Genomic DNA, 22,926 nt, shown 5'->3' on the forward strand with positions numbered 1-22,926 from the left:
GTATAGTACATTAACATTATTAACACATGTAACATTAATTACATAATTATTATTGTCATATTTTGTTAATTCATGTGTCTTGTTAGTAGACTTTTATGTAGACAAATAATTTAGTCAATTCACAACCCATTTTGGTCTGTAATGAGACATTTTGCCAGGATATTCAATGAGAGAAATAGTCATTAAAAATAATTTTAATGAATATTTTTTATTTTTATTTTAAAAATTGAGGGCCTGAACTTCAATCAAAATAATACAGAGGCTCCTCGGTCCCAACAATAAGATTTATTCACCAGCTGGTTTTGGTCAGACATCTCATTGCATTTGGAGACAATAACTAAACAAATCTGAATCATACAATTAGGAAATACAGCAATCATCACATGATAGATACACAATCAAAATGATGTTAAACAAATATATAAGTTCGATTTGTCTCTGTACACACAGTAAAAGAGAGTGCATGCACAAGAACATATGATTTAAAAGACTTTGCATTAAATAAATACTGAAAAATCACACAATAAAGACATTTAACTGTCATCTGAACCAGCCAGACAACATACAAAATAGAAAACAGAGAACACGAAATAAACGTTTACAGTTCTCGCCAAGTACGTCCACGCACTTGAGCAGAGCACAGCAAACTGACATCTATGTGTTAAATCTACATGTTCATTTAACTTCATTTACTGCAGACTTATGTTGACATTACCAAAGAAAGACTGTGCTTCAGAAGGAAACAGAAAAGATGTCAAGACACTGATTCTGTAGAATAAACACAGGATGCACTTATGACAATAACCAAAAATAACCAACTTATTTAACACTGGAGACCATGTTATTTTAACAAAAAGAAAAAATGGATTTGAACACCATGATTGCAATAACTGTTAAGATTATTAACAAGAGACATGCCTGAGCAAATTATATTAATGTCATATGACGTTCTTGTTCTAGAACCAATTTCGTCTTAAAAAGCTCCCATTGCTAAATAGTTTCATACTGGAGGGCAAAACAAATCATGGTTAGCATAGATACCAATTTCCTTTCTATGGGGAAAATGAAAAAGGCTATTTAATAGAATTTTTTTTTTTTTAAATATAAAAATGTAATAGACCCACACTAATAAAGATCTGAACTTTTATATTTTTTTCTACATAGAATTTGTACTTTAAAATTACAAGTTTAGAGATTTATGTCATAAAATCACGGTTATCAATTTTTATTAGTAATGATAATCATTAATAGTAATAATAATTACATTAATAACAAAATAAAATAAATTCAATCTGATGGATGGTACAAAACACTGTCAACTATATGTACAGAATCTGAATCTACAGTGATTTCATTTTTCAATAATGATCACAATGTTGCGGATTCTACTGAAAAATTATTTTTGTCTTCCTGTATTAATACATTGGTAACTATGATAACCGAGATTTGCCTCTCTGCTGACTGTATCTATATATCTATTGTTTCTTAATATACATGTATTGCTTTCCTGTCCCTATAAACATCTTTCCATGAGTCCGAAACTCACCACAGGAAAATGCTACGTCCAGGCTACAGATGATTATGTCCATTATTATATCTTCAGTACCAAGAAGGTCATTCAATTTTCGAATAAATAAAAGACAAAACTCTGTCAACCAAGTGATATTAAGATTTTAAATTTAAGACTTTAAAAATGAAGTCAAATGAGGTTCAGTTGACGGCAGTAAACAGTGGGCTACTTGAGTCAAAAACTGGCCTTCCAGGGGCTGGGACGTCACCTCGAGGACCCGTTTAGGCATCATCCGTGACCGCGTGAGCCAGCAAAGGTCTTTGAATGAGGATATCTCAGCATTAAAGTTCTTGGAGGTTACAGAAATGGAGATGAAAAGGAGTCGTCCTGTCCTGCTATGAGCTTGGGGACAGCCAGTGTTTGAGCTCATCCATGCCCCTCTGCATCTGTCCCACGTAGAAGTCCATGTTATGGGAAAAGTCTGTGCACACACTGGACTGGGCATCTCCGAAAGTGCAGTAGAGCGCAGTCCCGCCCACACTGATCACCACGGTAGCCAAGCACAACAAGAGGAGGAGCACCCAGGAGTCTCCGCCCACATCATCTGCATATTGGGTATAAGCAAATCAGAATCAGAACGTGGTCAATGTGTGAATACTGCAAAAATGAGATTGCAGAATACAACAGCGGTTCTTACCGTGGTCCAGGCCTTCGTCAGGCTCTCGGAAACGGACCTTTCGTTTAGAGACCGGTTTAGGGGCAGCAGGGACAGAGCTGGTAGCTCCTTCCAGAGAGACTTTTCTCTTCAAGATAGACACAAGACCAGCAGCTGGAGTGATCTGAAAGACAGTGGGCAGGTTACTGAGATAGATCACTGGATTCAAAAGCTCATAATGTCTCCCAAAAAATGAGGAAGTACTTTGCACTGACACACTTTGTCCACTAGATGTCATTATGAGCTGAGGTGGCAGGTAATGCATCAGTTTAAATAACATTCTAGTGGTGAAGAAATGGTAAACCTTGTAAGATTCAGCTACAAAAATGGGAATCTATTGCTTTTGAATATTAAAGAACAAGGTCGTTTATGATTCGATGGCCTGGATATAAGCTTCAGTACGTGAAGTAGTGTTTTATTACATTTTGTGGAATTTTTAACAAAAAAGCTCCTCAATTATTTTCAACTTTCAGACCATTTAAATAAATGCTTTTAAATTTTTATGCATTTATTATATGCTACATTATAAATAACTATTACAATAAATATAAAAACAAATCCTACATGCAAATGTAGAATTTAGAATGTTAACATTTCTATTTAAGATTTCATATTTATTTGTTAATATGTATATGAGAAGAGAATATTTTAGCGTGCTTAGTTTTGTAAATCAGGTTAATTGTTGTAAACTGATTCTAAAATAAAAACCCTGAAAAAACATTTTTGTTACTTTAAAATAAGGGTCAACTGAAATAAAATACATAAAGCTAAAACTTATTTGATTCTAGCTAGTTGCCAAGGAAGCATGTAAAACTGACAAATTATACATAAATATAAAAAACAAGAAAAACCTAAAAAATAAATAAAATAATTACTACATTTTACAAAAATTCAGAGGAAAGCAGAACATAAAGTCATTCAAAAGATTAACAAAAACTATAATAGTATCAATTCTGAAATAATACCAGTGTAAATCTGTAAAAATAGGGATGTTTTTGTTGCTAAATACAAAAAAAATATATATATAATTTCAGAACCATACATTATCAGAATTCATTATTTAAAATAAACAAAATGTTTTAAAAAAACAAAACTGTATACACAAGATAGCTCATAATAAATCTGTATTATCTTGAGTAAGCATTGTCATAAATTATGTACATGAGAATGAATGTATTAGAGACAGTCAGGAAAGAGTCAGTCACATTACATCACCAGCAACCAAGAAATGGAAAAGGTCACAGAGAGGTCAAACTACCAAAGACCTTAGCACTGAGAATGAGTGGATATTCTGAAGATCTGCCGCCCTCTGACCAATCAATACTCACTCCCATGAATAAATCTGAATATTAATGACATGAGTGAGGCTGCATAGTTTTGTTATTGTTAACTTTAAGTAAAACAATTAAAAATCGTTTTTGAATCGAAATAAGCGGAAATAAAATATCAATGAATGAAAACTTAAATATAAATGGAAAGAATTAAATGAAATGTGCAAGCTAAAGTAAATAAAAATAAAGCTAATGCGCTATGTGTGTATATATATATATATATATATATATATATACACACATAATTACATTATACATAACTAATAACATTTATAAAAACCACATAACAAAATTACTTAAAATTAAAAAAGGTAGAGCCACTAAGTAAGCAATAAAGGAAGGAAATCACTTAAAATCATAAGAGAGGAATAATTACATTGACACCATTAGATTGTGATCTAAAGGGTTATTTTAAGAGGATTATTTTTCAATAAAAAACAACACTCTTGGTGTCCACTCATTTCATCCTGAGAGCTTCCATATTTGGCAAGATCTGTTTCAGTGAAAACAAATGTTTCGAGCACTTCAATTATAGTTCTCCATTTTTACTCCATCTCAGTTACATTTATCAGAAGAGACCAAAGCCAAACATTTTTTAAAACCTGTAGAAAGGCTCGATTCCACAGAGATTTTAAAAGCAGGAGAGCAGACCTCACTGTACAATTAAACACTGTATAAAATGTCCAAAATAAAACTACTAAAGCAATAAGGCACATGAAGATATGTTGTTACCACGGTTAAGTGTGTTGTTAGGTGGGGAGTGTGTCAAATAAACCATGTACATCTCTAATCAGATTTTAGCAATGGAACAGTTTCATTAAAAGGCTTAAATACATTGATATAACATGAAGTAGAGGTTGGTGAGGTAATTGTTCCTAATTTTATTTGGGGAAATATATGTTCCAATGTGTTCCTGAAAACCAGCAACAGCAAAACAGTCCACTTAAGGGTTAGATGTTAAACTCTGTTTTGCTTTAAATCTATAATAAAATAACTTTTTTTTGGGAAGTACAAAGCACATAAGCAGAGTGACAAAATGATAGGATAAAAAACAGATGCATTAATCGCTTGAGTAAATGACACGAGTAATTATGCTTCCAAACATACCACAGTGTGGTGAGCCGATCATGAAGTGGGCCATTAACAGTCAGGAATCAACATAACAGCCCAAAATAACACATGCTTATCACTGCTGATGAAAGTTTCCAGCTCCTCAAATGCCCTCTGATGACGCTCTTATACAGAAGAACCTCACGTTTGATGAGTGTGGACTTAGTCAGTCAGGTAATGTTTACTATCTCTATGGTCATTCAGCATTTTTAGCCACAAAAGGCTGCAATTAACTCTTAATTATCTCTGAACAGACATGGAAGACATGATTCTGTACACATCTGAAAAAAAAAAAAAAACATCGGCTCAGCAGTAGAGCTTCTGAATAAATTAGCTTCCACTGCTGCGTCATTACTGCAGAGATACTTGGAATTAAAGCTATTTGATCTGCTTGGTCAATGGACTGATACCCTAAATCATCATTTTAATTAGTTGTAGACTGATATTGGTTGACATTTTTGAGACACATATGCGCTCGCTCTCTCACACTCACTCACTCATTCTCGCCATCTCACACTCACTCTCGCTCTCTTTCACACTCATTCGCTCTCACACTCACGCTATCTCACTCGCTCGCTCTCACTCAACTCACTCTCACACTCACTAACTCTCTCTCACTCTCATTAACTCAGTCTCACACTCACTAACTCAGTCTCACACTCACTAACTCTCTCACTCAACTCACTTTCACACTCTAATTTTTTTATTATTCTATGAACAATTAAAAATTAAGTGGTGTGTGTGTCTGAGTGTAGGCGCATCACTGTTTTGTTGACTTCTCCCTCTTTTTATGACAGGCATCAATGTATCATGCCACTAGTAAGATTCAGTCTTGTTTTTCACCGAATAAATATTGAAGTAGTGTTTTCTTGTTTAACGTTTTGAAGTAGGGCTGAACGATGTGTCGTTAAAGCATCGATATCGCGATCTACGAATCCACAATAGTCACATCGCAGGATGTGTGATGTAGGCTGTCGTAGTTGATCCGTTATTCATTAACTGTACGGGCCAGCTGCTCCCCGGCCCTTGACCAATGTGATTCGCGGATTAATTGCACATCTTAACCACAGAGTGAAAGTTTTGACAGGTCAGCGAGAGAGAGAGTGCGAGCGAGAGAGCGTGAGAGAGAGAGAGCGAGCCCCGGCTGCACGCTCACCATCTTCAAACAACACGAGCGCTGTCTTGCTCTCTCTCCCTTGCGCATATTAATCAATTGACACGATGGTGTCATAATCATTTAAAATGAGAAAGTAAATCTGCTCACCCCATTTTTGTTTGTAAGAAAAAATTTGATTAGATTTCATATCGCAATATATATCGCAGAAAAATAAAATATTGCAATGTCATTTTTTCCCAATATCGTGCAGCCCTATTTTGAAGTCAGGGCAAAGTACTTCAAATTTGTGATAAAAAGTCTTTCTAATGTCTTGATAGATAGGGCAGCTGCTGAGGAAGTGTTGCTTTGTCTCCACTTCCCCATGATTACAGTAAGGGCAGATGCGGCTGTCTCTGGGCAGCCAGTGCTGTCGATATCTGCCTGTCTCTAAATTAAGACAAATGACGAGGTACAGACTGAGCAGTCAAACTCTGACTATACAGTCTTTCACTGTACTCAGCTATTCTGCAGTTGTGTAATCTCTATTTAGGGCCAAATAACATTTAAGTTTACTTTGTTTTTCTGTTGTTTCAGTCCAATAGGTTAGATAATTTTTGATTTGTAATTTGGCAATTTCACTCACTCACTCTTGTACATGTAGTTTTGATCAAATAAATGCAGCCTTGGTACGACTTCTTTATATATATATAAAAAAAAAAAGAAAAATCACAGACTCTAAACTTTTGAATATGCTTAAATTTACTGTATGCCTAAATATCTTAACGGATCTCGACAGTGCTGTAGAGAAGATGGTATATCATATTCTGGCAGTGCTGAATATGTTCTGGGCAATTGAGTCTACTACAAATGAATGAACCAATAAATAATGAGCATTTGAATATTGCACTCTATAATACAAACATCTTTAGATGGTTTTCCAGGTCAGTAGGTTATGTCTGGTTAAAAAGCTTTAAAATTTGGTCCTACTGAGCACAACTTAGTCTTCACATACACCATGTTTTCACAGTATGTTTCTGACATTTCCAAGAAATGTTCAAAAGTCAAACCATTTTAACTAGCTCAACAGACTGTACAGGCCGAAGGTCAAAATTGCCATTATTGTGGATTTACAACTCTCATGCAACATCTGCTTTGGCAACTTGGAGAAGATAGTTTGAAAAATAATAGTAATAATTTCGGTATGGGCTGTCCACACAATGGGACCCCAACACGGTTCAGAATATACACAGGTTTGGAACAACATGTGCCTTACCTTTTATTTTTACGATATTTGTACTTTTGTTTCTGCTAAGATGCAATAAATCAAAACAGAGTAAGGACAGTTAAAATGTCACAAATTAATTTGAATTTGGTTGTTTTATATTGACAGCAACAACTTACACAAGATGCTGCACTAAATACTAGTCATGAAATCAAGATCCCTCCGCTAAGAAATGGAATAGAGACATTTTTAAGATAGAGTTATTCTTTTTGGTAATCTTAACATGTGAAAGTTACCAGGGTTAAAATAAGGATTGGTAGGGATGGGCGTTATTCAAACGGACCTTTTCACTGATCGAATGACGCACTTACGTGCACTTGCTAGCCTGTTCCATTTACTTGTTCTTCGAACGCTAAAGAGGAGTCTCGCCTAGCCTCTGAAGGAAGTGACTTGGAAGGACCAGTCCTGCCAAGGAAGTATCCTTGACATTGAGAAACGCCTTCTATGTTTGTTGGTGCATCCCAACACACACCACTTTTAATGGCTCTTTGGTGCTGATACTGTACCTCCAACAGCTGCAGCAAGAGAACAGTAATGGTGGACCGCAGCTTCTCACTAAGGGCTGTGAATATGCTAATTGGGCAGAGAGTGTCACAAATGGGCAGGACTTTCACTGACTATGTCATCATAGTGGTGAGAAACCTGGAACTGTTTGTGTAGAGAGACTGTTTATGAATTCTTGGGATTATAAAGCAATGAGTGGATGGATTTTTACCATTAGGCTGGTTGTTTCCAAACACTGCAGTTCCACAAAACTGTTCAAACACCTTATAAAAGTGATTTTAGCATTTTATGCCACCTTTAAGAGGCTAACCTTACAATCTAATATTACTAGAAATCAAACAAATTCTCAAAACAAAGCCTTGCCAAGCACCAAACAACAAATAAGACTCTGTCATTTGAATCAGAAATAAATTGAATGAAAATGTCACCCACCTCTTCCACCTGTATGCGTTTGGCCATGTCATCGAGCACAGACACGTTTAGAATATCCAGCGACTCCACTCCACTCCCACTCTCCTCTAGCTCCGACTCTAGTGTTATCTCTGGAACTTCCTGTTCCATAGAAACCTGCTTAGTGTGTGGGACGGGCTCCACCACATCCTGCCCCATATCCACAGTGTCCCCTGTTCCCTCCATCACCACTCTGGGGCCATCAGTGTCTGTCTGAGGCGGCTGGGCCTCCGCATTGTCGGTTTGAGCTGCGTCCATTGGTGACTCGGGCTCTGGTGAGGCATCCCTGTGGGAAGCTGCCCCACTCGCGCTCTTCTCTTCTGCTCCTGCATCCTCACAGGTCGGAGAGGAGGAGCTGTCTGTGGAGGGGGAGGGGTCATGTTTGTGTTCGCTCTGGTGGGATTGTTGGGCAGCGCTGCTACAATTGTCAGGCTGGATGACTTCCTGTTGTAACTCACATGTACTCTGATTCTCCATAACCTTCCCTGTTTTAGATGGAAAGAGAGGAGACAGTTTGTTCTTGCGTGCCTAGCACACTGCACAGAATGTACTGTACTATACACTGCCTGCTTTTTGTTAAAATAATCTGTGAAACACTTCAAACAAAACATTCCATATTGTCACTTTACTATATTAAATTTAGCAAGTGGCGCCCAGTTATCATCTCAGAAATACATGGTTATTTAGCAGTTTTATTAACGTACTATTGAAAGTTAATATAAAAAATAAAATTAGGTTTTACATCAAATAATAAAATGTGTGTATATATATATATATTTTTTTTTTTTTCAGTTTAAATAAAGGAAAAGTTTCTCCCACATTTAAAGTAAAATCAAGAAAATAAAAATATCTTAATTTTAATGTTCAATTTATAATGTAAAATATTTAACTTTAATAAAATGTTTCATATAAAATAACACAATTTTACTATTTTATTATTAAGTATTAAAGGTTTAATAGTTGTAATATAATTACTAGAATTGTGAATACTGCTATTAACACACACACACACACACACACACACACACGTTTAAATTTACAATACAAATTTTAATTTAGTTTTTATTAACAATACAATTCCCCCCAACATTATAGTTTCATGTAATGAAAGTTAAAGTAATTCAATTAAATATAATACAATAGACTTTATTTAACGTTACTTATTGTTAACAAAAATTTTTTAATTAAAATAAATATATTGAATAACTTAAATATAAGTAAATAAAAAAAAAAAAAACAATTAATAAAATACAAGGGGAACACATAATTAGATAAATTATAGAATTAGATAACATAAAATAAGATAAATTAATGCATCCATTTATATATTTTATGTAAATTCATGGATTTTAATTTTGGTAGAAAAATCAGTCAATCAATTTTATTAACAACTCACTTTTGCCAGTATGGGAAACATATTTAAAAATTTGCTAATATTCCTGATTTCACCTGTTTCATGTATATTCTAGATAAAAAGTTGATTTATTTTTAACAGGCCAAATGACCTTTTATAATATAGGCCATTTTATAATTAAAAGCCATAACATTAAAATCATAGCTATAAATACATTTATATAATTTGTATTGGCCTAAATATTCTTTCTCAGTGCGTGCCTAACAAAATGTTTCTTATCTTTAGAATGACTTTTTGAAAAATTTATAAGCATTCAAACCAGCTCAAAGGCACTTTGATATCTTACAGAGGGCATGATATTATGATGAAAGTTTGGATCAGAATTTTGCACGAACAAGCAGTTCGAGTGAATGCAATCAATCTTTAACTTATGCGTCTAGGAGGGTAACAGCACAGGGTGAGATGCAGCTTCTGCAGGAGTCCCGGACATGCTCCAGAACAGGTGGCTAGACAGCGGCTTTTGCAAGAGTGAGAAAATGTGTATGTGTGTGTGTGTGTGCTGCCATGCCTGGTGTGTAAAAGTGAAACCGGGTCAGGGGAACTCAATGCAAGTAACACTGTGTTCAGGTAACATACCCCAGCACCACATCAGCTGTGAGAGCTAGTGAGAAAGAGAGTCTCATCAATAAAACATGATCTGGAGGGACAGGAGGGAACTCTAACTCTGTGTGTGTGCATGTGTGCGCACACTTGAATTAGGGAACATGGGGTTTGCCTCTTCCACAGATAAAGGAATGTTTCTCAAACGGAAGCTGTAAGGTTTAATCTAAACAGACTGTAAACTAGGTGTAAACAACTTATATTAAAATATAAAATGTAAATGTTATAAAATTAAAACTATTTACATTCATGATAAATGTGAATTAGTTTTATTTGGCACGATTCAATGCAATTATTTAACATTATACATTAAGATATTAAATATTACAAATATATATACAAAAGCATTGAAATGCCAAAAGTTTCAATGACAAAATTAAGTTTTCAAAATGTATCATTGAACTCACTCACTAAAAGTTGAAATCAGGATTAATCATAAAATAATACCAACTAAATTATTATGAATCATATGAAAATCAGCTGGGAATTGAATATAGGCTCAGAGGAAACCAGGAATCTTGTCTTTGAGGCAGTTTGTGAGAAATTGTTACATTGCAAAACAGGGACTATTTTTGGAATCGGCACCCCAAAATTTGTAAGAAACAAGTATTGGATTTCCTTCAGTAAACATGATACAGGCCGGTGTTATTTCACACCGAATAAACACACACATAAATACACACATCACATTATTGAAATTTATCAGATGGTAGGAAGATTCCTCCTTTATGTTAATAATAATTAGCATGTTAAATTGAAATAAAAAGCTCTAATAAATATATCTAGTACAGATAAAGTATCAAGTCTAAGATGATGTGTTTTCCTGCAGTTGTTGGTCTATATCAGGTGGTCTGGCCTGTCATTGGAGAAAAAAACTCACCTGAGCTGCATGAAAGCTCTTGTGTGTTCAGGCTGTGCTCTCCTCCCTGTGTTTCTCTGATCACACTGTTCCTTTGCACTTTGGACAGCTCACACTATGAACGCACACAGACGACAATGACTTTCACCCTCTGGTCTTTAAACATTATCGTACAGACAAAGGTAAACATCAAAGAGACGTCTTACCTTCTCAGCGCTCCATGCAGGTCTGAAAAAAGACGAGAAACAGTGAAGTGTCAGTCAAAATCATCTTAAGGAGCTGTAGTATCTGTATTTTTTTCCCCTTGCTTCATCTCTCTCGTAGCGGGACGATGTGCATAAAAGGGGACTCAAATCTAAGGTTGCTCTGCTCAGCGGGAATCTAATATTAGCGCGGCACATTTCCATACTGAAACTCTAGCGTTTGTCTCCAATTGCTGAAAGCACAGCAACGGGCCATTTGCTTAAACCATAACAGGACTGCAAACTGCAGCCAGAGCGCAGAAAGGAGACACAGACGAGCTAAATTTAGGAGGGGAAAGAGAGAAGCTCAGGTGTGGCTGTTGGTGAAAGTGTCTGGCCCGGACAAACGGGACAGAAAGACACAGCTTTTACCCCGTGCTTAAATTGTGTGGTGGCTCGAAAGGTTAAACATTTACATGTACTCCATTTACAGCACTGCTAACAATTTTTTTTACAGAGATCAAACTCCGTAGGACACCTGATCTAGGAGAATATATATTATAAAGAATGGAGAAAAACTTTCAGCGGAAACATTTAAAGAAGCAAAAAATGTATAAAATAAAACAGTGTTGATGTGAAATGTATGGCTTCCGTTGAACTAATTTGGCATGCAATAAAAATAAAATAAAATAGTGTTGATCAATTGTAGTGTGCAATTAAATAAAATAATGATTTAAAAAAGTAAATTAAAAAAAAAGAAAAAGATACTGTTGACCTGATATGTGTGGATGACCTGTAGTACGAAACAAAATTTAAAATTAAATGTAATATATATATATATATTAGGGGTGTAACGGTTCACAAAATTCACGGTTCGGTTCGATACGATACACTGATGTCACGGTTCGGTTCGGTTCGGTTCGATACGTTTTAGATACAGCAAAATGTAAAAACATCTCAACTTTTCAGAATGCCGCAAGCGCACCGCGGGTCATGTGACAAGAACCAACCAATCAGCTTCATCCTTTCCCGTAACAACGTTGAGAGCTCAGCCAAGATGAAGGATCAGCTGATCATAGTTGTATATGGATTGCAATTTTGAAATAAATTTAGTAGCAGAGCTACTGCAAGCGATTTTTAGAGCAGGAAATCCATTTATCCTTCGCTGAAATTTCCGCGTCTCATGGAGAGAGCACGTCATTGTTGCTTAGCAAAGACAGACGCCTCATGAGCGAGCCCGAGCGCTTCTGCCCGAGCGCTCTCTTGCCATCACCATTATAGCTTAAAGGGAATCCAAAGTGCACCCAAACACCAGACCTGTTGGTTATTGGAGGATCTTCTCATTTCTAGTCTGTTAAACGCATTGGCTATTTTGCAACGAGCCTTCAGCGCGTACTGAGTGAGCGAGCGCCTGACTGAGTAGCCTAACATAAACATATAAGAGGGTGTTTTTTTCTTCTTCGGGAGTGTCAGGGGCGTTGCCTGTTACGTTGTTTGGGTTATTGGGCTACCTTGTTGAACGCATATCATTATATTTCTATCTCTCTCTTTTTTTTTTTTTTCCAAATATAATTAATTACTCCAACGAACCGTTCGGTATACATAATGCGTACCGCGTACCGAACCGAAAGCGTCGTACCGAACGGTTCAATACGAATACGCGTATCGTTACACCCCTAATATATATATAACAATTGTTGACCTGACGTGTGGCTGATCTATTGTAGAGTGCCATAAAATCAAATTATGATTTAAAAAAGTAAAATAAAAAATAAAAAATGTAATATTGTATTGTTGACCTGTTATGTGTGGCTGACCTAATGTAGAGATGATGAATAAAAAATTGAGTAGTAAATGAAGTATTAAAGAAATATTGTTTACTTGATCCATGTTTCTGAATTCATAAAGTGCACAGTGAAATTTTGTTTTAAATAATAATAATTAAAATAAATAAATACAAATTAAAATAAAATACTGTTGACCTGATTTTGCAATATATATATAAACAAGTAAGAAAATAAAATAAAATTAGATTTTGTTGACCTAATCTGTGTGGCAAATCTGTTGCAAAATGCTAAAAAAAAAGGTGAATTAAAAATATGAAAAATACAATAAAATCGTGTAGACCTGATCTGTGTAGCTGAACTAAAGAAGCGTGCAGTAAAATGAGTAAAGTTGACCTGATCTGAGTGGCAGAACTAATGTAGCGTTCATGTGCCGTGTGCACTCACTGTCTGTGCGTTCTGCAGATGTGTCTCAGTTTCTCCAGGTGTTCAGCATCCAGGTCACTGTCTTCCCGACCGTCCTGACACTGGCCAACCAAACTCCATCTCCTCTCTGATCACAGAAAGATGAGGTTAAAAGGTGTTCTGTCAAGAACCAGCTCCAGGTAACGCTTTACCAGAATCCACTTACCCCACTGCTGCTGTAGAGCGGTGAGGTTAGACAGAAGACGTTCGTGATAGAGTCTCTCTAACTGTATGAACCCGACTGCTCTCTCGTCTGGAAAACGCTCTGGCTGAGGAAAATCTCTAGGAAGCGGAAAACCCCAGAGCACCAATGCACTTTACAACACCCAAACTAAAAAATGCAACAGTGAAACACTATCATATAAGATGATGACTGGCTGCAGTAATGCACTGAATGTAATAAAATAATCCGCTCGAGATCCATAAACATTGCAGGCATCCCGATTACAGTTACAATAACAAAAACAATGGGGTATAAAATAGGAGCTATAATGGAACAAGCGTCAATACAACACCAAAGGCTGTTCCATTACACAGAGCTCTACATTTTAATAGAATTGAGAAAACAATAATATTAAGGATACAGTCCTCCTCACGCATATATGACTCTGCAATCTGTAAAGAAGAGAGTTTAGCCTGGAGTTATTGTTAAAAACATCATTAGGTGACACTGTACAATAACTCTAAATCATAATGTAATGTCATTAATTCATTTACATTTAAAAAGTGATTTAAGTATCGTATATGAATCTATACGGATCAGTTAAACATAATTGCTAATGACCTAATGGCAGTTATTATAAAGTGCTACCCATAAATATACAGACGATGCAACACCTAAAACATGCTGCATAAGGACTTTATTTAACAGATGTTTTATACCCGATAAACAGATCAGTTCACCTTACGCAGTAATTATTCTACACACACACGCACACACACACACGCACACACACACACACACACGCACACACATATATGGGAGATCATACGTTTACATGTTATCAATCTCTGAATGACCTACTTTTCCCGCTTACTATCAATAAATGGTCCGGGTGAGCTGAGGAAGGGGCTTTGAGTTCATGTCGGAGTATACACAGTGCACGTAAGAAGTGAAAAGAAAATCCAGTTATCAAAGATTTGCTCCATTTATAACCTCTCATAAGAACTAAATGCACAGGGGAATAAATGAGAGCAGCTCCATCTCTCCTCAGGATGAAACTAAACCAGCTGAGCATCTGAGGAAAGATGTTCTAATAAAACACGTTGAATAAGGTCAAGCTCAAATAAACATTTAATAGAGCTTTACCATTTAAGGTGCTAGTTATTCTGCTTCCTATCAGATTCCTCATGTGCTGTAATCAGTCAATGTTATCAGCACGGGCCAACAGCAACAACAGACTAACACAAGATTATTAATGAACGATGTGGAAGAGCACAGGAAAATTCATCTGGTGTTCTGGCTCATACATTATAGCGGAGTAATCAGAGGTTTGCACCATCTACTGGCAATACACAAGCTGCAGATGCCCCCTGGCACAGTAAATATAAGAGCTTTGTCAAAACTGACTGAATATTTGGTTTAAAGGTCAGAAGTTTAGTCTGTTCAGTATGTCAAGCTGCAAGTTTTCAGTGCTTTGTTCAAAAGTTTTTTTGTTTTTGTTTTTAATACAATTATCCAGCAACACATTTTTTTCTCAAATATAAATTCATCATATTAGAATGATTTCTGAAGGAACATGTGACATTGGGGACTGAAGTAATGATGCTGAAAATTCAGCAGTTAGCAGTTGTTCATCTCTCACATTTAAGAATGTTTAATTTAACACTCCATTTGAGCAATGACACACACACACACACACACACACACACACACACACACACACACACAGAGGAGATGATGTAGAACAGCAGTACGAGACCTGATGGAGGCACTGTGGCAGAAAAGGGTGGTCTCCCTGAGCCCCCAGCTCCTGGAGAGATGCCACCAGGGAGCGAGCGAAGCCCAGGGGTGATCCAGCATCGCCGTGAGGTGTCCCTTCAGGGCTCACGAGCCCCTCTGACACTGAAACACAAATATGACATCCTCTTTGAGAAGTGTTGACACTGAAACTGTGTTATAGTAACACTAACTTTTACTAATAGACTTACATTTATGTGGTTCTGTGTTATTTTAGTATGGTTTATACACTTTGAGTTTTTAATATTTTGAATATTTATTTTTTATAAGTTTTCATCTTAATTTGAGTTTACTTTTTATATGTTTTTCACATATTACTGTTTAGGTTTAATAATTTGATTGTATTCTGGGTTTATTTTTTACGTATTTTCCATTTATTTATTTACTATTTAATTGCTTGCTTCCACTGATTTCATTTTGTTGCGATGGGAACATTTCTAATTTTCGTTTAGCTTATCTATCTGATACTTATATTTGATCATATTTCAGTTTATTTCAATTAACAAAACTTTTTTTAATAGTGTTAGTTAACGGTAATAATAACCCTGATGTGGTTATCCAAGACGCATGTAGTATATATAGTAGGCACCTAAATGCTCCAAAAATGTAATTGAGGTTACACCCAGTGTTTGTACATCAACAGATATCGCTCTAGTTGTTGGCCCTTATTATTCATGCCAATCAAACCTGTCTGAAAGTTGCACGACAACAATGAGATGCAGTCACTGGCTCAACAGAAACAAAAGTCTAGCACTATTACTCAGGGTTTCTGAATCCTGACTGACAACAGAAACGCTGCTCCACCCTCAGCCTGATCAAGCCAATGATGAATGACAAAGAAATCTGTCCATGTCATTCAGGATGACACCGTTTGGACTGGGCTGTGCCACAGAAACCATTCAATGTCCAAGAAACATTCAATATTAGTCATTTTTACGAAAACCACTTGATTTGCATTTAAAAACACTAAGCATCATTTATGATGTATTAATGAAATATATGGGTATACTCAATATCTGATTGATTTATTACTAGCCTAATTCTCAGAATATCTTGTAACAATTCAGTGGCATGGATTTCACAATCTTTGGCAGATGACAAGCTCTCCCTCAGAAATTCTCTTTAGAATCTAACTGAAAAAACCTGCACGGTGTAACTGCTGATTGGTTTCTGTGCAAGAACCATTGCCGTACATTCACACACACACACACACACACACACACACACATGCTCGGAGTCTGACACATGCTCATGGGATTTCACTTTGAATGCTTCCAGGTCAACATGTCTCGCAGATCCGTGTGAACAGGGAACGTTTTGACAATGATGTTTATCCATGAAACTTGAAAAAAAAAATTCTAAGTACCGTATTTTTCGGACTATAAGTCGCACCTGAGTATAAGTCGCATCAGTCCAAAATACGTCATGACGAGGAAAAAAACAAGTTGCATTAATTTAGAACCAAGAGAAAACATTACCGTCTACAGCCACGAGAGGGCGCTCTATGCTGTTCATTGTAGACTACAGGAGCACTGGGCAGTATAGAGCGCCCTCTCGAGACTGTAGACGGTAATGTTTTCTATTGGTTCATTTCTCTCGGTTCATGTCAAATTAATTGTGATAAATAAGTCGCACCTGACTATAAGTCGCAGGACCAGACAAACTATGAAAAAAGTGCGACTTATAGTCCGGAAAATACGGTAAAAACTTTTCAGTTTTTAGGACAGTGTTGAGTGTAGTTTTAGTTTACAGCAACAAACTATATATGTCTTTGGACAGATCATGTGACACTCTATTAAATGATACTGAACTGAGCCTGGTTTCCACCAACCGCTTAAACCACACACACACAGAGGATGATCAGGTTGTATTTCAAACTGCGGTCTGTAAGTTGTCTGTTACCTGTGGGACTGGGGCTGGGAGTCGGTGAGTCTCGGATGTGTCCGTCCAGCTCTGGAGAGTACGCACCACTGTTTCTATCCACCTCTTCCTCTTCCTCGTCCTCCACCTTGGAGCTATCATAATCTTCATCATCACCGTTGTTGTTAGTGTTCTCCTGTCGGAGGGGCCTCTGTCCACCTCGGGGCCCCTGTTCGACCTCCTCCGCTTCCTCCACCAGTCGGTTCTGGTTCTCGTCTGGGCTGCGGCTGGAGTCCGAGTCATTTAGGAGGTCGGGGTCAGTTCCTCCTCCCCGCCTCACTGGGCCATCGCTCTGCCACGGTCCGTCGTCCATGAGTCCCGCTGACAGAGGGCATGAAGATCCACTCGAACCCCTGCAGGCCTCTCAGCCAATCAGCAGCGCTCCCGTCCGGCCGCTGGAGAGCAGATCAGAGGACACATTAACGGCCGTGAGCCATCACGAAAAGTAAAGAGCACGCTGGCCTTTAAGAGAACTGACTCATAGTTTACCCATAATTCCACTTCAAGTTGGCTGAATGCAGTGCATGAATCAAAACACTTGAGATTTCTCCATTTGTCTGTTTAGTTTTGCATTTGTTCAAAGCTGTATTAATCTGAGGCCAAAATGCAGAATAGGTTTTGGTATAATTTCAAACAATAACATTAGAATTAATATTTAAAAAAGGAATTCAAAAAATGGTTTTAATAAACATAAATATAAATAATACATTTTGTTTTAATTATATTTATAAAATGTTCATAATAGTTGTTTTAAAAGAAGCACCACTGAACTGTGACCAAGGTTACATTACATTTAAATGTTTAATGCAATAAGAAGTGAAATACTGTAATAGTAGAAATAATCAGGGATTATCTTACTAAATTAAAGGAAGAATGATGGTAAATTAATGTTACTTTACCAGTATAACAATACTTAAAATAAGCAGCAATATTATCTTATTAAATTTTAACATATGACTTGATGAAGTGATGAAACAAATGAATCACTGAAATGAATATTCATTCACTGAAAAAGGTTGAATCCATTCAAACAAAAACGCAATTTGAAAAACCAAACCCAGTCTTTAAAAAAAAAAAAAAAAAGTAAACATTTGGGTTGTGACTAAAAAAAAAAAAAACCCAGAAACAACAACTAAACAGAAACAGCAATACAACAGAAAATAATGTAAAATTGCAAAATGAATAAGATATCATGGTCTTAAGAATAAATATTAATGCACAGATGTCACCACCAATCTGCTGTCCTGTGTCCCTTTAGTCTCCCGTAAATAAACTGAAGTAAGAAATGCTCTGAAGTCTATATGCTCTCTCTCTCTCGGACTGTTTGGTTCCTCTGAATAGTGAAATCACACACCGTGAGTTTCCATAATAGTCCCCATTGGGTTGTTTTAGAAGGAAGAGCATCATGCTTATTAAACACACCGTCTCAGGACAGAGCTTATGCAATATCATACAGCATCTTACAGATCTTAAAGCAGACTGGCTGTTTGTTTATCACCTGCTCACGGGGATTCTGGAGCTGCAATTTGAATAAATGAATGAATACTACGATGCTTATAGGTCACTGCACATGATAATAATGCTTACGGCAGTTCAATGTGCATTAAACAACAAACTGAGCTGAATCCAGTCTTATTGTAAACTAAAACTATAAAATATCCCTTCTTTTAAATGAAGTCTGGAAAAAATAATAATATATATATATATATATATATATATATATATATATATATATATATATATATATATATATATATATATATATGAAAGAAAGAAAAACAAATATGTACAACAACAAAAAAAAAAAACTAATAAAATCACATTAAAATGAAAACTGAATAATTAAAATAAATGCTACTGAAATAATTGGTACAGAATTTCCTTTGAAACTATTTTCACTAGTACATTTATTCAAAACACAGTAACTGTAAATACTACTAAAATATCACTGGCTAATTCTAAATGAATTGTTCACATTTCTGCTTTTTAACAACCTTTTCCTTTTTCGATCAAGTAAATGTTGTGAGCTGCCCTCAAACTAATGCAATAGGAGTCATCAATCATTTTAGTCCCTTTTTGGGAGCATACTAGCTCATATATGATGACTTTAAAAGCTAATAGACATGGACTAAAAACCATAAACAGTTTCACTGTATTAACTTACATTCTTTATATACAGTAGATTCTAGATGGCTCTAGAAGTGTGGACTGACTCACAGCAGACCTCAGGCATTCATTCGCTTTTCTCACAACATAGTGACTCAGTGAGCCAGGGACCATTGGGTCTGTGCCTGCGGTGTGACCACCTACACACACCAGACCACATCAACGAGAAGGGCTTTTCTATCAGTTCTTAGTGACTAGAAGTGATAATAAATAGCCATTGGCTGGGCCTTGTGACAGATCAAAAAAAAATTATCAGAAGAATTTTATGTTTAATAGTTCAAACTTTAAAGGGCACAGCCAGTATAACAAGAGGTCCGTCACTATATGGCAAGCAGAAATTCGTGTATGTGAGCTGCCATGTTCATTCATCCGCTTTTCTTTTAAGAGAGGACTCATTAATAATAAAAGACAGCTGCACTCTCTCATTAGCTCCTTTAACAACATTAAAGCCTGTTTCAGGGGTTTATTCATCCTGAAAAACAAGCATGACTGGAGTAGCTAGACGCAAGTGTGTCCCACACACAGACAGCGTTCTTCAAAACCATGTGTGAAAGTTACATCAATCCTCTATTATGACTTGAAACTGAAAGTTTAACCAGAAGAAATACTGGAAAATCCTTCCTAAATGTTTTAGATTTAAATATACTAAAATGGAATATAGTTTATCTCTATGTAGTAACTGATATTTAATTAGTCAGTCATGGCAATAGAGCGCAGCAATCGTGCTCCGGAATTAAAAAAATACCATTCATTTTCTCCTTAAGGAATGGATTTGAACGATAGTTTAAAGACAACATATGTGAGCTAATCGATGGGTATTTGCTTTTGTTGAAGCTGTCAGTCTGCATTATTTCCAACTTATTTATTTTTTTAACAGCATTTTACTGGTAAAAACTACATTAACCATGATTCTGCAGAGTAATATCCACCAATCAGAGAATCACAATAAATTCACTCCGAAATAACATTTAGCACCAAACAATTACTCTTGAAGCTCTGTGAATTAAACACATATTTCTATGCATATTTGCATTACACATAAATTAGAAAGTACATTATATATTTAAATTAATAGTTTTATGTCAAATTGTTTTATTTGGTAATGTCTGCAATATAAGTGAGCTGCACGTGGCACAGTTGACACAGGAATTGTCACTTGCACACTCATGCGCGCACACACACACCCAAACACACACACACACAAGACGCCTCACATACAGCTCACGAAATCAGGCTTGTGTTGTGTGTGAGCCACTGTGCAACCAATTGCCCATTGTAAAAAAAACAAAAATGCACTGCATGATCAAACATTTAGGTGAGATGAGAAAATTGTCTTAAATAAGTGCCCCCCTCCATCCCCAGAATAACAAAAATCCCCCACATGAGTCACCTAAGAGAGGAGAGGAGACCAGCCCGTACCCTCCCACCCCCCTTAAAAAAAAAAATAAAATAAAATAATAAGTAGGTCTTTAATGAATGCCTGTAAAAACCCTGATTAGAGCATCTCTATGAATAAATTTACATGATAAAAAGAAGGCTTCAAAAAGATTAGTATCCTATTGAAAGATATTGCTTCCTGTGATCGGCTCCAAAAATCCTGATCGTATGCCCCTTATATAATATTACCTAAATGGTACATTTTAGTACCTTAAAAAAAAAAAAAACTTAGTTTGGTTTTATTTTTTTATTAACGCCTTATTTCATAGGGCAATTTACATAAGAAACACAAGGACAGCACCATAATCCATAAAATTTAAAATGATGACATGAAACAGGAAACTTTTGTACCTTTTTTTTTTTTTTAAAATAAGACTACTGTCATTATTATAAAACACATTCCTGAAATGGTGTTCAGGGTAATGCTGCGTCACCTTGAAATGGTTTATTTCATGATAATTACCAAGTGACTCTATATATTACTGTTTATTATTTAATAATAATAATAATAATGAATGATAATACAAGAAAAGCGCAGGCTGACAAAACTCAAAATGTGACCTTTGTGAGGGTTTGTGTGACCTATGGTGAGTCAATACATTGAAACGACATTCCTTACCTAGACTAATCATGATCTATTGCCCTGTATAAGAGCACAAAAGAAAGTTATTTAACACTTAACGAAGAAAACTACTTTCGCATAACATGCATTTCCCACGCTCCACGATGCAAAACAAATCAGACAAAACTCGTCCTTTCTGTTTTGACACTCATTCTTCAGCTCAAGTACCCATTCACTTTTAAATGCTATTTTCTATCACAGCATTTATGCTTAATCCAAGAGAGTTAAACACAGATCCTTCTGCTGCTGGACAAACAGATGTTGTTGTTATTATGTAATACAGTGTTTCAATCATCGTATATAAGCTATATATACACACGATTCTACGTGTATCAAAATATCACTCGCATTTATATTGAAAAACAGGGTTAATGTTCTGTGACACCCGCTTTCATAATTTCTTACATCACTTTGTCTAAACTGCAATAAGAAGTGTTTTTTTTTTTTTTTTTTTTTTTTTATCACATCAGGTGCCTGTGGTGCGGATAGAGCTGTTATTAATTCAAGCGCTAACATGCATAGCATCATAAGTGCATCAAGCCGTTATTTCAACAAACTGCACGTTTCATTTTGTTTTTCCTACACGGATATTGTTTAAAAAAAAAGGAGGCAACACTTACTAAATCGATTGATAGCAAAGGTGGTTTGAATTCGGATGAACAGGCAACCGCGCTCTTCACTGTCGGCTGATGTATGTTTGTGTTTCTGCTGCACATCTAGTGCTTCCTGCGACTCATCCGGTACTTCAGATGACGCGCAGCTCCTCTCCTCCTCCCGCCTACGCGCGGCTCCTCCTCCCGCCCCTCCGGGTACTTCAGCTGAAGGCCTTTATCTCATGAATATTAAGTGAGTAAAGCAGCTGTTCCTTAGGATTCTAAAGGTAAGATAATTAATATTCAAGACCCAAACGCAGCCCGCCCCGCTATCCTTCCGTGTACGACAGGAACATAGACATGTATGCATTTATTTCTATATATATCTCTAAGCGGGAATGTTTTAATTAATTAATTAATTTAATTTTAATTTGGAAACAGTCACCCTCCTAACATGATTAACATTCATGAACTACGTACGATTTGTAACTTTGTAGGGGGATCTTTGATTATATAGAACTCTATCTATGCCACCTTGTGGATGAGATTATTACAGTCAGTTGTGTATACATAATTTTCATTTCAGAATATAAAAATAAATAAACGCATTAATATTAAAAAAATATGAAAATAAAAAAATGAAAATGTGAAAGAGTAAAAAAAGTTAAAAGCAAAGAAATAAAGAGGGAAAGTAAGAAAAAAATCATGACAATTAAATGTAATTAAATCAGTTTTAGCAAATCATTTGCATTTCTTTCTTTCATTAGACTGGTTTGGTTTTTCATAATATTCTGGATAATACTAGGTGGGTCACTATTTTTCAATTATAAAAACCAAGCAATTCTTACATTTATTTGCTGTTTATTAAAAATTCATATATTTAAATACATATTTAAAGCAAACAAACAAAATGTACTATCGAACAT

General features: G+C 35.9%; 1 protein-coding gene across 1 annotated transcript; it reads right to left on the reverse strand.

Annotated features, from left to right (window-relative positions):
• Window positions 1–266: 266 nt before the first annotated feature.
• On the reverse strand, window positions 267–22,132 carry LOC113060699 (consortin-like). Its single transcript, XM_026229820.1, has 11 exons — window positions 22,028–22,132; window positions 17,165–17,577; window positions 15,225–15,367; window positions 13,887–13,917; window positions 13,469–13,555; window positions 13,285–13,390; window positions 11,078–11,099; window positions 10,893–10,986; window positions 7,981–8,483; window positions 2,208–2,349; window positions 267–2,114 (listed from the first exon to the last, which is right to left on the reverse strand). Exons 2-11 carry the CDS (start codon window positions 17,493–17,495, stop codon window positions 1,906–1,908), a joined length of 1,668 nt encoding a protein of 555 aa, XP_026085605.1. The 5' UTR covers window positions 17,496–17,577; window positions 22,028–22,132; the 3' UTR covers window positions 267–1,905.
• Between the last annotated feature and the right edge of the window lie 794 nt (window positions 22,133–22,926).

This window comes from Carassius auratus, chromosome 42 (genome assembly GCF_003368295.1).
Source record: "Carassius auratus strain Wakin chromosome 42, ASM336829v1, whole genome shotgun sequence".
NCBI lineage: Eukaryota > Metazoa > Chordata > Actinopteri > Cypriniformes > Cyprinidae > Carassius > Carassius auratus.

Bases quoted from the DNA above. Each gene is read 5' to 3' on its own strand.
- LOC113060699 (XM_026229820.1), bottom strand. From the start codon at position 17,495: ATGGACGACGGACCGTGGCAGAGCGATGGCCCAGTGAGGCGGGGAGGA. The intron at 15,368-17,164 runs GTAACAGACAAC...TTTGTGTTTCAG, and splicing joins TCCCAGCCCCAGTCCCACAG to TGTCAGAGGGGCTCGTGAGC. The intron at 2,115-2,207 runs GTAAGAACCGCT...CCCAATATGCAG, and splicing joins TGACGAAGGCCTGGACCACG to ATGATGTGGGCGGAGACTCC.